General features: G+C 40.1%; 1 protein-coding gene across 3 annotated transcripts; it reads left to right on the top strand.

The window, feature by feature from the left end:
- Window positions 1–590: 590 nt before the first annotated feature.
- Window positions 591–17,149, top strand: LOC121607511 (unconventional myosin-Va-like). Of its 3 annotated transcripts, none has more exons than XM_041938352.1 (40): window positions 591–726; window positions 1,093–1,203; window positions 1,808–1,979; window positions 2,910–3,054; window positions 3,182–3,338; window positions 3,421–3,564; window positions 3,932–4,013; window positions 4,140–4,247; window positions 4,852–4,958; window positions 5,090–5,355; window positions 5,439–5,520; window positions 5,603–5,743; window positions 5,881–6,006; window positions 6,280–6,363; window positions 6,661–6,786; window positions 7,115–7,212; window positions 7,318–7,404; window positions 7,529–7,637; window positions 7,746–7,957; window positions 8,039–8,195; window positions 8,909–9,148; window positions 9,297–9,545; window positions 10,209–10,302; window positions 10,387–10,529; window positions 10,797–10,910; window positions 11,453–11,587; window positions 11,720–11,773; window positions 11,988–12,215; window positions 12,319–12,383; window positions 12,467–12,541; window positions 12,858–13,056; window positions 13,525–13,618; window positions 13,717–13,860; window positions 13,990–14,144; window positions 14,225–14,314; window positions 14,408–14,558; window positions 14,662–14,944; window positions 15,285–15,459; window positions 15,552–15,632; window positions 15,785–17,149. In XM_041938352.1, exons 1-40 carry the CDS (start codon window positions 700–702, stop codon window positions 15,935–15,937), a joined length of 5,463 nt encoding a protein of 1,820 aa, XP_041794286.1. In that variant the 5' UTR covers window positions 591–699; the 3' UTR covers window positions 15,938–17,149. The 3 variants fall into 3 exon arrangements, with proteins under 3 accessions (XP_041794286.1, XP_041794285.1, XP_041794287.1); XM_041938351.1 differs by having other exon boundaries at window positions 11,717–11,773; XM_041938353.1 differs by lacking the exons at window positions 591–726; window positions 1,093–1,203; window positions 1,808–1,979 and having other exon boundaries at window positions 2,971–3,076; window positions 11,717–11,773.
- Window positions 17,150–17,382: the final 233 nt, after the last annotated feature.

Here is a 17,382-nt window from a genome sequence, read left to right as displayed (position 1 = left end):
CCCCAGTATCAAATATGCACATGTTGTATCATGGCAGTAATGTTGACCAGTGGTAGAATATAACTTCCATTATATTTACTCAAATACTTTACTCAAGTGCATTTTTTTTTTAAATCAGAAAGTATTGACAGAAATTTAATTGGCAACCAGTTTGATTTAAGTCATTTTTCATGTGAAAACGCAAAAAAAAAAAAAAAATAAAATAAAAAAAAAATCCCGAAGCTGTTTTCTCTTTTAATCGCCTGCATTTATTTATAAGAATTTTGATGTTTGGACTATATTGGACAAAATAAGCACTGTGCAGGTGTCACTTTGGCCTCAAGGTATGGCGGGCGTTTCTCTGAATTGTAATGGAGTATTTTTGCAGTGTTAATACATGTACTTAAGTAGCTGAAGGATCTGAATAATCCTTCCACCACTGATGCTGCCACCACCACGGCCTCCCCTTCACACCGCTTAGTTGACGCGCGCGCGTTGGCCGCTGGGAGGCACACAAGATGCACGAGAGCTAAACGTGTCCGGGCACGCGCAGCTGACTGACAACTGTAGAAGCAGGCGTTGAATCCTTTCAGCTGAGCGCGCGCCGCCGAGCTCAGGAGAGGAGCTCAGAAAAGTTCGTGTTTACCTCGTGGAGTCCGTAACATGTTTAACCATCTTTCTGTCGGCGGAGAAAGTTTCCGAGGGAGCGAACTGTGAGACATGGCAGCCTCTGAACTTTACTCCAAGGTAGGTATGCTTGAGCAACAGCGGAGTCGGTTGTCCAACTCATTCAACTCTTTTCTCATGCTAACGTTAGTTGACTTACAGTTAACTGAATGCCGAGAATAGTAGTTTACTCATGTCAGTCACTTAGACACGTTTACTGAACAACTTCAGGGTTTTTAAAGTCTTAATTTATTGCCCTTTTCTCTGTCTGCCACATAAAATGCCCCGTATCCATCCACATTATACGCATGACTGCTGTCTGCTGACTGTATGTTGGGCTAGCCATTTTCCTGAGGTGCATGTCACTGCTGTTTTGCTGTAGTTTTGTAAAAGACTGTAAATGCAGTGGTTGAATGGCTCTGACCCGCTTCCCCCTCTGTCCATCAGCATGCCCGTGTATGGCTCCCAGATGCAGCAGAAGTGTGGAAGTCAGCAGAGCTTATCAAAGATTACACTCCTGGCGACTTGACGCTGACTGTGCAGCTGGATGATGGCACGGTGAGACAGGCAAATACCTCACGCACATAATCACACACAGGGCGATAGAGGCACTGAGGTGGAAATGGGTGTGTGATGTTCTGTCAGAGAGTCATGCACACATTTCTCTGAAAGAGTACTGGCACTGGATCCTCATAAATCTCTGTGTGCTGATTGGAGGCAGCTGTGATGTTTGGTAAATGCACAGAGGTTTCCAGTCAAGACCACAGAACACCTTGTGCCTCCTTATGCAACTCTGCAAAGCTTTGAATACAGGCAGCCAATGTAATGTTCTGGGCTCACAATAAGTGGACTGATGGATGAAAATGTATGAACAGTGTGTGGCTGAAGGTTTTTCACTCTGCGCTGTTCCTACCTGCAGCTGTGATGTCGAGTTTGGGCACGCACTTTTGGCAGGGAAGTATGTCCAAAGTATCATGAGTGAACATGAAGTCGAGCTCAGTGTCTGCTAGTTAGTGTCATCATTAAGTACAACTGAGACTAAGATTTTTGTACTTGGCTTTTTCTCAGTTTCAATTTTTGCAGGTGTTCTAAAATGAAAGCAACTTGCTATCTTTAGGCTCATGAAGTAGGTACTTATAGCTAATTTCTTATGTCTTTCAAGGAGGTGGAATACAAAATAGACCCCCGAACCAACATCCTGCCGCCACTAAGAAACCCTGACATCCTGGTGGGGGAAAATGACCTCACGGCTCTCAGCTACCTCCACGAGCCTGCAGTGCTACACAACCTTAAAGTGCGCTTTATGGACTCCAGGTTGATTTACACATACTGTGGTAAAGAGCTTCAACTCCTCACACTATCACTGTCCTGTCACTGTAGACTTTGGAGCCCTGCTCACTGTATGCTCTGATATAATCTACCGTACATTTTGCTGATGACTGTGGCTTAAAGGAACATGCACTAAAACAGTGGTTCCCAGCTTCTTTCCTTAAGGGACTTCTTTTCTATCGTTGAGTAAACTGACAACCCGTGACTAAGTGACGTATTTTATGGATACACATTATATTCAATGCATTGCAACAACAGTACAGAACAACTGAGAAACTGTACGATTAACCCAAATAGTGAATGCAGTATCTGTAGGAGGTTTGTGTAAAACAAGTGATTTGGATGAATTTTGAGCAGATTATTTCCTGTGAATTTTGCATCAGTTTTCCTGGTATTTTTGGGAAATTACTATACATTTCTCTGTATTGTGTTTCGTTTTAATTTTAGTTTTTAACAATCACACATACTTAAAAGGCTTTTTTTGGACAAATTCAGTATTCTGTTCTCCCTGACTCTCGACCATTGTTCTGTTAGCTCTTTGGTTATTTTAACTGCATACTTTTCCAATGCAGGGCAAGGCTGTTTAGCAGAGAGTGAAGGCTCTGTGAATATAGCTTGTGTTCAGGACTTTACTGTGCCCTTTTCTTGTGAGATAAGTTTATATCTTAAAAAATAATCAAAACCTTGCATTTTAGTTTATGTAATCTTTATAAAAATGTTCTCTTACACCCCTTAACATCAAGAAGGCCTCCAATCCCCCGTGAAGCCGGCAAACAGTGCACTGAAATGTATTACATGAATTTTGGATAATTAATGCACACAAAACAACTACAGTCAGGGTTCACGATTCATTAATTTGAATCCATGTCAGGTAACATACATTTATACTGTTTGAAGAGAGTGTAACTGAGGATTTTTCTTCTTGTGGTGTTTAGGAATTGTCCTGGTTGCCATCAATCCTTATGAGAGCCTGCCTATCTATGAAGCTGACATCATCAGTGCCTACAGTGGGCAAAACATGGGAGACATGGATCCCCATATATTTGCAGTAGCAGAGGAAGCATACAAACAGATGGCCAGGTCTTGTAATCTCCAAGTGCATGTAATTTTACATTTTAAAGCATATGAAATGTTTCCTTGAAAGCTGATATTCTGAATTTGTTTTAGCTAATAGTCCGTCTATATGTCATTACATCTTTTCACACAGAGATGAAAGAAACCAGTCCATTATAGTGAGTGGTGAGTCTGGAGCTGGCAAGACCGTCTCTGCTAAGTATGCCATGCGTTTTTTTGCCACAGTCAGCTGCTCCTCTGGTGAGGCCAATGTTGAGGAGAAAGTCCTTGCCTCCAGCCCCATCATGGAGGTAGCATTTAACACTGAAGGAAAGCAAGACAAAATTATAAAATGACAAAGGTTGCTGAAAACCTTTTGTTTGATTCTTCTAGGCCCTTGGGAATGCCAAGACAACAAGGAATGACAACAGCAGTCGCTTTGGGAAGTACATTGAGATTGGGTTTGACAAGAAGCATTGTATAATTGGGGCTAACATGAGAACCTACTTACTGGAAAAGTCTAGAGTTGTGTTTCAGGTAAATTTCATTCATATGGATTTAACTTGCATGTCTTTAGATGGCAACCCTCAGTGTCCGAAAGTTGCCCTTTCTATCTTTCTATCATCTGTGTTTTTAACTACAGTTAATTGATTTAAAACACTCTCATGTGCATCTAACATGTAACGTGTATCTTGGCAACTTAATAACAAACAACATAAACAACACACACTTTAGCCTGCCCAGCCCTTGACTAAAAAAGATGGCAAAGTATTGTGATTTGATTGTTTGTCTCAGATTTTATAATTTCAGTGTAAGCCTGCATGCATTGACGGTCGTAAGAGCTATCAATTTTACACGTGTTTGCAGTACTTGTGTATTTTACATCGGTTTGCACCACTTTTAGGCCCATGGAGAAAGGAACTACCATATATTCTACCAGCTTTGTGCCTCTTCACATTTACCAGAGTTCAAAGCCTTCAAGTTAGGTATGAGAGTCATTAAACATCACTTGTCATTTTAGCAGGATTTAGAATTTAGCAGGATTTTCTGTTGTAATTGCAGTTCTATCTAAGTCTATTTAGTGCATTATTTTATCTGATTAATGTTTGAAGGTTGCGCAGATGACTTCCACTGTACTAACCAGGGTCAGAACCCCGTAATAGATGGAGTGGATGATGCCAAAGAGATGTGTGATACCAGGAGGGCTTTCTCACTGTTAGGTGAGTGTGTAATGAATTTCAATAAGTTTTGCCTTTACATTTTGAATGGACAGTAATGTACAACCTCAGTTTCAACAAAGTTGGTTTGTCATGTAAAACATAAATAAAAGAAGTAGACAATCATTTGCAAACAAACTGCATTTGCAGACAACAGTTTTACGAAGTGTTCCCGAGTGCATTTGGTGATATCCTTTATACAATCATGTGTTTACAAAGTGGTGAACCTCGCTCCGTCCTTGCTTGTGAATAACTGAGTCTTTCGAGGATGCTCCTTTCATACCCAATCATGATACTATCACCTGTTACCAATGAACCTGTTTACCTGTGGAATGTTCCAAACAGGTGTTTTTGGAGCATTCCACAACTTTCTGAAATTTGTTTCAACTTGTTTGAAATGTGTAGCTGCCATCAAACTCAGAGAAAGCATATGTTTACAAAAATCAATGAAAGTGAAGAGGTAAAACATTAAATATATTATCTTTGTACTGTTTTCAATTGAGTGTATGTCAGAAAAGATTAGCAAATTATCACATTCTAACCCTTTGTTTCTGGATCGCCTGATGTGATTGTCATTTATTATTTTATTGTTCTGTTTTCATTGTAGGAATCAATGAAAGTGATCAAATGGCAATTTACCAAATTCTGGCTGCTATTCTCCATCTTAGCAACGTGGACGTGAAAGATCAGTCAGCAGACAGAAGCAGCATTTTGGTAAACACTGATTACCCATGGACACAACAAGAGAGTACTTTGTTTTGTTTAATTTGTTTAATATTATGTCAGAATATTATATTGAGGATCCTCACCATATATGATCATTATTATTCCAACTGCATTTCCAGCCAGGTAATGTCCATCTGATGGTGTTTTGTGAGTTGATGGGGGTCTCCTGTGAAGAAATGGCCCACTGGTTATGTCACAGAAAACTCAAGACGACCACAGAAACCTATGTCAAGTCTGTCTCCAAAACGAGTGCAGTCAATGGCAGAGATGCTCTAGCCAAACACATCTATGCCAGACTCTTCAGCTGGATTGTGGACAGTATTAACAGTTCCTTAAAATCTACAACGAAACAACACTCCTTCATTGGTGTGCTCGACATTTACGGGTAAGTTTTATTCCAGTTTTGTGGTTTCACCGCGTGTGTTCGCTAGATGACCAGTTTTAATTTAAACATATATTCTTCCATAGGTTTGAAACATTTGATGTCAACAGCTTTGAACAGTTTTGCATCAATTACGCCAATGAAAAGCTTCAACAGCAGTTCAACCAGGTATGTGTCTTTTCCTCCGAAACATTTTCATTTTGTTGTCAAAATGTGCATGTAAATCATTTTCAGCTGTCACTCTCTCCAGCATGTCTTCAAACTGGAGCAAGAGGAGTACATGAAAGAGGAGATCCCCTGGACATTGATTGACTTCTACGATAACCAGCCGTGCATTAATCTTATTGAGGCCAAGCTGGGTGTCCTGGACCTTCTGGATGAAGAGTGCAAGGTAAAATGCCAGTTTTAGTTTTTTTCTTTCACCCAAATTCTGTTCAGCAACTTTCCACTGGAGGAATCTCCACTATATTTGGAGGTTATGAGTAAGTCCATTACTAACTGATGTGTCAGCTCTTCCTCTTTCCATAGATGCCCAAAGGCTCTGATGACTCATGGGCCCAGAAACTGTACAACACTCTCCTGAAGCAGAATGCTCACTTTGATAAACCCAGGTTATCAAATAGAGCTTTCATCATCCACCACTTTGCAGACAAGGTGAAACACAGTTGTTTGTCCCTGGCTGTGGTGGGTTTGTGTCTCAGTGGTCAGCAGATGGATGAATGACTCATGTTTTCCATTCAAGAGCACCAAGAGAGAGCAAATGTCAAAGTGTTGTTACTTTGTCTGCAAAATCAGACCTATGTGCTTTCACCACATGAATCTGTTTATCAGAGCAATGATAGTCAGTCTACTTCAGACTCTGAATGATGGATATGACCTTTACTGTGTTAGTCAAAGAACATGGTGTGACCTGTTCTTTTTGCCTAGGTGGAGTACCAGTGTGAGGGTTTCCTGGAGAAAAACAAGGACACAGTCAATGAGGAGCAGATAAATGTGCTGAAAAATAGCAAGGTAAAGTAGTTTCTAAAGCTCTAAAGTTTTATTATATTTTCACTGAGTAGTCCTTCAGCTCATTTTGTGGAGGTTGAAGGAATTCAATGTCAACACCTCTTAACCAACTAAAAACAAATGACTATAAACTATATTTTATGTTGCAAGTCCCTGGGTACACACCCTGGAATTGTTCAACCTTAACTATTGGAGGAAGTACAGCCACTTTTTCAGTTTCAGATTGAAAACACTGCCATCTGCTGTTCAAAAATAGCTTTGCATTTTGTCACTCTGACCTCTGGAAAATGATCTTTTTAGTTTGATTTGCTGCTGAAGCTGTTCGCGGATGATGAGAAGGCACAGAGCTCTGCTAACAAGCGCACCAGTGTCATTGGAAGAGCTGGTCAGGCTCAGAGGGATAATAAGAAGACGGTTGGGCTGCAGGTGAGAGCATGAAGAGCAGCCATCATGACATTTGGTGATGTGCGATGCTTTGTCATACATTTCTCAGCATCACGAAAAACCAGGAGAAATGCATGTTTAAAAACAATTTTGTGGAGAAATATATTTAATTTAATTGTTTTATTAGCTGGTCAGGCTTAGTTGACTTTAATATAACCACCAAAGAATGTACAACTGGATGATTTCTAAGTGACTGTCAGTCGAAATATGATATTGCACATTTAAACTGAATGTTTAAGTACATTTTTACAATTCATGTATTTCCACACTTAGTAGTCAATCAATGATTAATCATTGTCTTGTTACTCAGTTTCGACAGTCTCTGCATTTGCTGATGGACACACTAAATGCTACAACTCCTCACTACGTACGCTGCATCAAGCCAAATGACGATAAAACTTCGTTCACGTGAGGAGGATGATTTCACTCTACTGTTTCACGCAGTTATTGCATCGAGCACAGATGTACATCTGTTTTTGTAACGGGTGTTTGTGTGTGTTCTCTTTCATAAAGCCTGGACCCTGTGAGGACGGTGCAGCAGCTTCGAGCATGTGGCATACTCGAAACAATCCGGATCTCAGCAGCCGGCTTTCCATCTAGGTAGAATATTATCAACCACAGCTGGTAGAGAGCACAGGGTCATGGGTAGTTGTACACATCATTGTATTTTTGTAATTCTTAGAGCTATAAAAAAAATGTATCCTTATGTCTATGAATATTGTAGATGGACTTATCAGGAATTCTTTAGCCGTTACCGGGTCCTCATGAAGCAAAAGGATGTGCTTCCTGATAGGAAACAAACCTGCAAAAATCTCCTGGAAAAACTTATAAAGGTATGTCTGAAATGTATAAAAACATTCTCATAATGTCAATAACATAATAAATATCTTCATTGTATATGTATAGACTATATGCTACTGTGTATTCTGTTTTGCTCTTAGGATCGGGATAAGTATCAGTTTGGCAAAAACAAGATCTTCTTCAGGGCTGGTCAGGTGGCTTACCTGGAGAAGCTGCGCTCCGACAAGCTGCGCATGGCTTGTGTCCGCATCCAGAAGACTATCCGCTGCTGGCTGGCCCGCAAAAAGTTCCTGAGGATGAGGGAATCTGCTATCACCGTACAGAGATATGTACGGGGTCACCAGGCACGCTGGTGGGTGGAGACATTCAACAACAGCAGAATAAAAACACACTGCTCTATATATGTATATTTCTTACATGTTTCTATTTTCAGTTATGTTAAGTTTCTGCGAAGAACCAGAGCAGCTGTTGTCATTCAGCGAAATGTGCGTATGTGGGCGGCCAGGAGACGCTACCAGCAGCAGCGCTCTGCAGCTATCTCTATTCAGTGCTTCTTGAGGGCCTACATGGCTAAGAAGCAGTACTATAAGGTAATACCATGCTTAATTAAAATTCCATGCTTGTACATCTCCTGTACTACAAGGTTTTGTAGCCAAAACCAGATTTTATTAACATAATTCTAGTTAAAGGAAATATTAAGAATATTAAGCCTTGAGCCCACTGAGTGTTTTTATGGGTTTTCTCAATCCATAATTGATATTACAGTTACCAAAATTGGATTTAATAGGTGCCACCAAGAAAACAGGAATTAGTGCCTCTTGAATATAATATGAAAAGTTTCAGGCTCAAAGGAAGCCCAGATGTGCCAGGTTCCGGTAGTCACATTGTTGAGGCAGTGAAGCCTTGTTACAGCAGTACAGCACATTGTTTGTACTTCCTAAACCTTGATCGCTGTGTTGGATTATTGGATTGTTAATCATAAAGTCATATGAATAGAGACTGACAATATTCATACTGAAATTATATGCTTCAAATTTATACCCACAATTTCATTGGAAATTGTATTAGTAGGCAGCAGCTTGGTCCCGTGTTTACTTCCTGTCAGCTGAGGTCATTCAAATTATGGAAAACTGAAACACATGGTGTTAATTTCACTTATTATTTTATTATAAAAAGCATTAGCACTTTTTCTGTAAAACTGATCTTACAAACAGCCTCTCAATTTTCACCTCACCTCTTATAACACTTTTCGCCATTACAGATTTTCACATGTAAACTTGATATTTCATGTGTCTTTTAACAGTTGATGTTTGAGCAAAAGGCTGTGGTCATCCAGAAATGGATGAGGGGCTGGCTGGCTAGGCAGCATTACAGACGCACCCTGGCTGCCATCACCCTGCTGCAGAGCTGTGTACGTCGCATGAGGGCCAAGAAGGAATTAAAGAAGCTGAAAGTGGAGGCGCGCTCTGTTGAGCACTTCAAGAAGCTCAATGTTGGTATGGAAAACAAGATAATGCAGTTGCAACACAAGATAAATGAGCAGGTGAGTATTGTGTGTGTGTGTGTATGGACTGTGTGTTACATAGTTGTTTACTCTGGAGTCTATCATAATAACTGCTGTGGGAAAGGCATTTGGTCATTGGGAGTGGTCGTATCACATGCGCGACATGTGTGTCTATCCCCCCCTGCAGCATAAAGAAAACAGAGAGCTCAGTGAGAGGCTGAATATTGTGGAGAAGAACCATTCTGTGGAGAGAGAGAAGCAGAGCAGAGAGATCAAAAACCTACTTAGATCAGAGCAGGAGGCCAGAGCCAAGGCAGAGACACTTCCCTCGCTGCTGGAACAGCTCTCCTTCCTTCAGCATGAGCTGGAAAACACCCGCAGGGAGAAAGAAGACCTGGAAGAGCAGACAAAGGTCTATAAGGAGCAGACACAACAGGTAGGCCTACATGGCTTCATCTAAATGTATCCAACTTCACCGCCTGCCTACTTCATTAGAGTTTTCTACAGAGCGCTCTGTCTTTAATTTGCTGGAACGGTAAACAGTGGAATTAATAACTTGGCATTGGTGGAGATACAAAAGTACTTTCAGTGACATTTAAGATTATGTTGTACGTCATATGACCAAACCGTTCCACACTAAGAAGTAGAGCAGAGTTTTGTTCATTCTCCCCAGTCTTTGTCAGCCATTAGTTCAGCTTTCAGAGCTCAGATTGAATTTGTTTTTTTCTTTTCTTTCTCCATGTGTATATTTTTGTCACTGTGATCCCATATTTTTTGCTGCTTTAAGCTGCATTCTCATTTGTTTTATTATTTTTAATTTTGCTTGTTGAAAATGTTCAGTAAAGAATGGAGCCATCCTCCATTTAGGTTTTAGGTTTCCACAAATTCAACATGGTGGTACATGGAGTATAATAAGAAAATTAACTGGGACACATTTGAGTTACAAAAGGACAAAATGAAATACAAAATAGGAACTAAAAAAAGTAGGAGCTGCCCTTTGGTCATTTTATAACTTAGCAGGTTATTTTGCTCCACTTTTGTTTCTAGTCACAATGAATAGGAATAAAGAATACATGATTTTGCCTCTTTTCACAATCAGGTGGTAGAGGAGCTTAATATGAAGAACGGCTTGTTGAACAGCGAGAAAGATGAAATGAGTAAAATAATCCTGGAACAAGCCCAACAGTTAACAGGTACTGAGCAGCCCACCTCAACCTCCACAGTAAAGTACTGGGGTCATTTAGAATGAATAAACAAATAAAACTGTTTTGTTTCAGATGTTAAAACCAACATTGAGAACATAAAACAGATGGATAAGGACTTAACTGAAGAACGCTCTCGCTACCAAAATCTGCTGAGTGAACACCTGCATCTGGAGGAGCGGCACAGAGACCTGAAGGAAGAGATGAATCTGAGCATTGTGAGGAACACTTGATTTGGTGTCACAGTGTTGCAACAATTGTTGTCATTTTCATAGAGCCACAAGCCTGAATCACTTCTCTTAAGAAATTCAGTAGTTGTGAGAAATGTTTTATATGGTGATAATGACTTACAGAGTATACAGAAACCCGTTATCTGTACCATAACTTCTATATGACATTACAAAAATGTTTCTCATGATCGAGCAAATTTAGGCTACTTATTCCTCCTGTAACTTATCTGGACTTTTTTTTTAACATCTATCCAGAGTTCAAGCAAATCTGGTCACAAGAGGACAGACTCCAATTACAGCAGTAACTCATCTGAGTTTAGTCTGAGCTTAGGCTCTTCTGAGGGAGAAGACAGCTCTATACAAACAGAGGTAATGTAGAAAACGATACAGTATGGTGGTGCATTGTCAGAATTGGCTCAACATGATACTCTGCCCAAAAAGTACCTTTTTGAGTCTGAAATATTCACTCTCTGTATGCTTAAAGGTGGCTGTAAAATATTTGTATTTCCTATACTGAGAGAAAATAGCAGCTGTTTGGTGTACAGAATTTAAGTTTTTATGGTCAAAAAATTTGTGTTATCTGCAAATTTGAGCATCTTTACTGACATTTTAATTGTTGGCAGGTTACCAGATTTTCCTAATAATCTGGATTCATATAATTTCTTTGACAGTTGGGTTGCTATTTAGAAGAGTGATGGCAGCCTACAGGAGACTTTGTATTCCTGCCACAAAAAAGGGAAAGATAATTTAGGTACATCTTGATGTATGTTGACAGCAGCTGCAGGGAACGTCTTATATTTCGAGCAGCTGTGGGAAGATGTTTTTCTGGCCTTGTCTGTGTTGTGAATCGTGCAACATTCTAGCTAGTTTGTGAAGAGATTAATCAACCAGTGCTTGCTGTGTTCTGTCAGGATGAAACCCAGTCAACAGTGGACCTGCCAGTCCTTCTAAAACTCCAGAGACGAGTAAAGGACCTTGAGCAGGACAAACAGACGCTATGGCAGCAACTGGATAGAAAAGAAGAAGCCCAACAAGAAAATGCAAAAGTATGGATTGCACCACCAGTCTTGTTTCTTAATAGTGGATTGAAAAAGTACTAAATGGGCAAAAGAAAAGATGAGGGTTTTTTTTGTGATTGAACAGTTAATATATTATGTTTATGTTTTTCCTAAAAGCAGGTGGAGGAGCAGACAACTGCTTGTAGAGCAGAACTGGACTTGGAAAAACTGAAGGTACGAAACTGAGGCACAAGAATTTGAATCGAAGCAAAATGTCTTCCAACATCCCAAAAAAAGGACGTCCAGAAAGAGTCATCCCATTAATATACCCTGAAACAGTTTTCTATCATAGCTCATAGTTTTATTGCAATACTGAACTCTGAAAAGAGATTAAAATTAATTTATAGATATTTGATTTGTTCATGTTTCTGTAAATGTCTTAATGCAGCGGCAGGAACTGGAGTCTGAGAACAAGAAGCTGAAGCAGGATCTAACTGAGCTGCGAAAGTCTCTGACCAATGAGGACAGTGAATTGATGCCCCCTGCCCCGGGCTCGCTGCCCTACAGCATACTGCTGGATCAACTCAGCTCTTCCAATGATGAGCTGGAGATGCGAAAAGAAGAAGTGCTGCTCCTCCGCTCACACATGGTCCGCCAAGAGGCCCTTAAACATAAGGTTAGAAAATAACATGCATTGTTGTGTTTAATATGTTCATTTTTTTTAATTCAACAGCAGCAGACATCTGAGAGAACCTTAATTTAATTTGACTATCATCTAGGACTCAGCGCTCGGGGAAGGTGTTAAATTAGATCTTGAAATTCCTTCATTTCAAGATGTTGACAGGTGAGACCATGTGGCTCCCAGTCCATTTTAAATTCATCGGGTGGTACAGTTAAGCGTTGAAATTCACTGATGCTTCTCCTCAGATCCACTGACATCCATACACTGAATGAAGATGGAGAGTTGTGGCTGGCTTATGAAGGCTTGAAAGAGACCAATAGGTAATGGTATAATATTCTACAGTTTATTCGATCTTGTGAGGGGCTCAGTGCGTGGGGGTGCAATATGGTCTCGATAAAAAATGTAAAATACAAGTCTACTTGAAAATGATTCTACAGTGTGCCTTAGATCATTTTTCAGCCCTTCACAAGATGAAATAAGCACAGTGCACCTGAAGTATACAAAGAGCACCTGTATGTGATCACCACACAGACCCAGCAGCTCTTCTACACCATTGTCTCAGTATTCTGTAGCTGGCTGGTACATTCAAGCACATTCATGCCATATGGAATTGAATACCATACCTCCATCTTCCAGACTTCTGGAGTTCCAGATGCAGGAGCAGGAACGTGTTCACAATGAGAAGTATAGGGAGCTGCTTGAGGAGGTGAACAAGTTGAAGAATGAGAAGGAGCAGCAGCAGAAGCTGCTGGCCCAGAGCCTCTTCCTGTCTGAAGATGCCCGCATTGAGGCCAGCCTGAAGCATGAGATCACACGGCTGACCAATGAAAACCTGGTGGGTCTGCCAGATTTGTCACTCTGCCTTTTAGTTGTTAATATGCAATTATTGCAATTGCAATAATGCATTGTTAAAACATGTATTCATTTTCACAATGCAACTAAACTAAGCAGATTTCTCTGTTTATTGCTGGATCTGTACCTTTGAAAGGGTCCTATTATAATTCTAAAATCAAATTAAATCTGTTGTTCTTTGAGGAAGCATTTTGATGTTGCATCAGCAAAGAATTCCATATAAATAAATGTACAGTACTATAAGAAGCAAAGAGTAGCAAGTGTTTTTATGATTTAAGACCTTACATTTTTGCTGTGATAAAATGATTCTCATGACATTGCTTTTGACAGATGTTTTAATTTCACAGTTTTGGAAATGAACATTTTTATACCTCGCATGAAAGTTCGTCCTCATACTTGTAGTATGTTGGAGTATGGCTGATGATGATGTAGTGTGTTTACATAATTGCAGGAGCTTTTGGAGCAGCAAGAGAAACAAGACAAAACCATGCGCAAGTTGAAAAAACAGCTTAAACTTTACATCCAAAAAGTTGAAGATTTTGAAGGTAATCACATGGCATTGACTGTGTTCATAGAGTGTGTTTGATAGACTTGTACAGCATTCATCCTGTGATTTCTTATGTTGTGTCTGTGTTGTGTTTAGCGAGTGCTCAGCAAAAGAATAATGCCTCTTTGATGAACGCTCCTGTAAGAGCGGTGAACATCACTCGCAAGGAGAAAGAATACCAGGGCATGTTGGAGTACAAGGAGGGCGACGAGAGCCGCTTGCTTAAGAATGTGGTCATAGGTATGTTTAACCTGTTTCACTTAAGCACTTAATTTTCTGAAATGTGTTTAGAATTGTATGCTAAAGCTTCTTATCGATAGAGGACAAAGACTTTTATAAATTTTTTGCTTTGAAATGTGATCTTCTCAGATCTGAAGCCTCGTGGGGTAGCAGTCAGCTTCATTCCTGGACTTCCAGCTTATATCATCTTCATGTGCCTACGATATGCAGACAGTGTGAATAATGACCAGAGAGTCAGCGCTCTGCTCAATTCCACCATCAGTAGCATCAAAGGGGTCATTAAGGTGTAGTATATCACATTGCTTTTTGTAAAGAAAAAGAGTGATGTGTTTATTTTGAATTAATTTTGGTACTGTTCCTATAGAGGAGAGGTAATGATTTTGAAGTGGTGTCCTTCTGGCTGGCCAACACGTGCAGATTAATGCACTGTCTGAAGCAGTACAGTGGAGATGAGGTAAGCTTGAATAGGCTCTGATGCCAGAGTTATGTTTACAGCTGCACATGTCCCTTAATGAACCCAAGTGCCTGTCAAACCTGTTTATACCAGGTCATCATGACACGCAACACTGCCAAGCAGAATGAGCACTGCCTGGCCAACTTTGAACTGTCAGAGTACCAGCAGGTTTTTGGTGATCTAGCCATCCAAATATACCGCCAGCTCATCAAATGCGTGGAGAGCGTCCTGCAGCCTCTGACTGGTGAGCAGACATAATCTACATATGTGTCATGCTAATTTATACGTATAAACTTGCCATAACAGAAACACACAAAGTGTATTTTTCCTTAATGTGTGTCTTGTAGTGGCAAGCATGCTGGAGCATGAGGCCATCCAGGGCGTTTTGGGGTCCAAACCGACGGGCCTGCGAAAGAGAAGCACCAGTTTCCCAGAGGAGGGAGCTGTGACAGTGGAAGTCCTCCTGCAGCGTCTTGGCCACTTCCACACCACCATGAGTCAGCATGGGATGGATCCAGACCTCATTAACCAGGTGGTCAAGCAGCAGTTTTACATCATCTGTGCCATCACACTCAACCACCTGCTACTGCGGAAGGACATGTGCTCCTGGAGCAAAGGCCTGCAGATCAGGTACAGTATAGAATGATCGTTGGACAGCTGTTGTTATACTTTATGCAATTAAGAAATTACATGGGCAGGAGAGTATGGATTCACCCACTGGTGATTGTTACAAAACCTGCAGACAATATGCATATTGTGTCAGATTAGATAGAAAAATAGTACTTTAAAATGCAGAAACCTGAGACAATATTTTAAAATCACTAGGCTAAAAAAAACATCTCCCAGAAGCAGCAAAGTCTTCACTCAACATCAACTTCACTGTGTTTTCACAGAGAAGAAGTCAGGTTGGACCTTGCTTGACAAAACCTTGGTTCAGTCTGAATTGTTTGTGTGTTGCCTCTGGCTTCAGGTACAATGTTTGGCAGCTGGAGGAGTGGCTGACGGAGAGGGAGCTGGCAGACTGCGGTGCCAAGGAGACTCTGGAGCCTCTCATACAGGCTGCACAGCTTCTGCAGATCAAGAAGAAGACTGAGGCAGACGCCCAAGCTATTTGCAACATGTGTACCGCCCTCACCACAGCACAGGTCCATTATCATCAGTAACTGTTCACCTTTCTGAACCCGGGAACACAATGTGTTACTAGTGCTTTCATCATTGTCTGTGTGTCTCACAACAGATTGTGAAAGTGTTGACCTTGTACACCCCAGTGATTGAATTTGAAGAGCGAGTGTCAACCAGTTTCATCACAACTATTAAAGTAAGTAGATGGAAAGCTTTGTAGGTGTGAGCAAGGATGCAGTGCTCTTTTATACTGTCTTATGTTAAGTAATATAATAATACCGTTTATCAACTTTGTTCCACTACATCTGCTTTTTGTTTTGTTTTTTTCTTTTACATTTTACATTTTAGAACCTTTTGAAAGACAGAGTTGAGTCATCCACCTTGATGATGGATGCCAAGAAGATCTTTTCCGTCACTCTCGCCTTCACACCCTCCTCTGTGGCTCTGGAGACCATCCAGATCCCTGCGAGCCTCAATCTGGGCTTCCTCACCCGCATCTAGACCAGTGGCCTCTGGCACTTAGATTTTGTTCCCTGTTTACCAAAGTAAAAACAGTAAAGACTGTTTTTTGTTTGTTTTTTTACCAAAGTTTGTACCAGTTCACTATCACTGATTATTGCAGTACTGCAGCAGAGTAAGGTGTTTACATGTTTTTTTATGTATGAGCTTCTCAGCACTACATAGCCAAACAGTAATAACTCTGAATAATGAATCTGCAAAAAGCCTTTAAAGGTCACCTCTTGCTACACCTAATGTGTTGCTGATACAGATGTATAGTATATTGTGAACTCATGGGTTCATAAAAGCATTGATGGGAATGTTTTTTCTGAATATATCTAAACTCATGTAAGGAATTTTGACTTTTCAGATCATATCATCTGCAAGTTTCTGATTATGGGGTTAGATAAACATATCCTGGTAACTATGCATTGGGATGTTACGGTTGACAAATCTTTTAAATAATATGGATAGTCATGTGTAGTGTTAAAACATTAATGTGCATCTGTTTTAGATGTTGAAAAAAGTCTCAAGATGAAATTCATGAGCTTCATGTCTGTAACTTTCTATTTGTGTCATATATCAGGTGATGTTACAGTATTTATATCAACGTGAAGGAGCAGAAAAGATTTCAAGTATGTATTTAATGAGTCTTAATGTTGTCAGTCATATTAAAGGCCGGCCTTTCAGTTAGAAGGTTTGATTTACTTAAAAATACTGCACAAAGAGTTTCACTACCTCTAGGTTTTATGGATGTTGTATCTCATGCTTTTTCTCTATTTTGGTCTTTTTATTCCCCCCAAAGTGGGGTCTTTTAATCCCCAAGAAAGTATAGAACATTTCTGTTATATTTAGTGTTCTTTTTCTTGGCACTGACACAATCACTGTTGTAATACATAGTTATGTAATAAGGTGGAAAATAGTATCTAACAGTAGATATCCTTCATGGAATGAATGGAATGCCATTTGTCAGAATCCCATAACCCTCGTCTATCGGGGAACAGACTTGACATGAACTTGATCCAGAAGACCTCTAAACAGATCTGTTTGAGAGTCCTTCAAGTGGAAAAGTTTGGGGATCTCTGAATTAATTTGCATTTAGAAATGTGCATTTACTGGTATGTGATGTACCTGAACCTTCCACGCTCACCTTTCTGTGCTGCCTCAGGATGTTATCTTTGTGCTCTGTATTAGTAAATGCTTAACATATAAAAATGCCATAAAAATCGAGAGTAGTTAATCTCTTGTTTAAAGTTTAAACCCTCTGAGTTTTGCACACTAGGAATGTAGTAATGTGTTTCCTTTGGGATGTCTTTCTGTAAAACTCTGGAATTCCCTCTTTTTTCTGCGTTTTTCAAATGCAGTGACAATGAGGGTGAAGTTGGTGAAATATTTAGGCCTACTTTTTGTTCCAAATCTTTTTTTAACCATTCTTGTGATAAAGCATT

Source organism: Chelmon rostratus, chromosome 6, assembly GCF_017976325.1.
Source record: "Chelmon rostratus isolate fCheRos1 chromosome 6, fCheRos1.pri, whole genome shotgun sequence".
Taxonomy (NCBI): Eukaryota; Metazoa; Chordata; class Actinopteri; order Chaetodontiformes; family Chaetodontidae; genus Chelmon; species Chelmon rostratus.
The sequence above is the reverse complement of the archived record's forward strand: the minus strand, read 5'-3'. Positions and strand labels throughout refer to the sequence as shown.

Bases quoted from the DNA above. Each gene is read 5' to 3' on its own strand.
- LOC121607511 (XM_041938351.1), top strand. From the start codon at position 700: ATGGCAGCCTCTGAACTTTACTCCAAG. The intron at 11,774-11,987 runs GTACGAAACTGA...GTCTTAATGCAG, and splicing joins TGGACTTGGAAAAACTGAAG to CGGCAGGAACTGGAGTCTGA. The intron at 15,633-15,784 runs GTAAGTAGATGG...TTTACATTTTAG, and splicing joins GTTTCATCACAACTATTAAA to AACCTTTTGAAAGACAGAGT.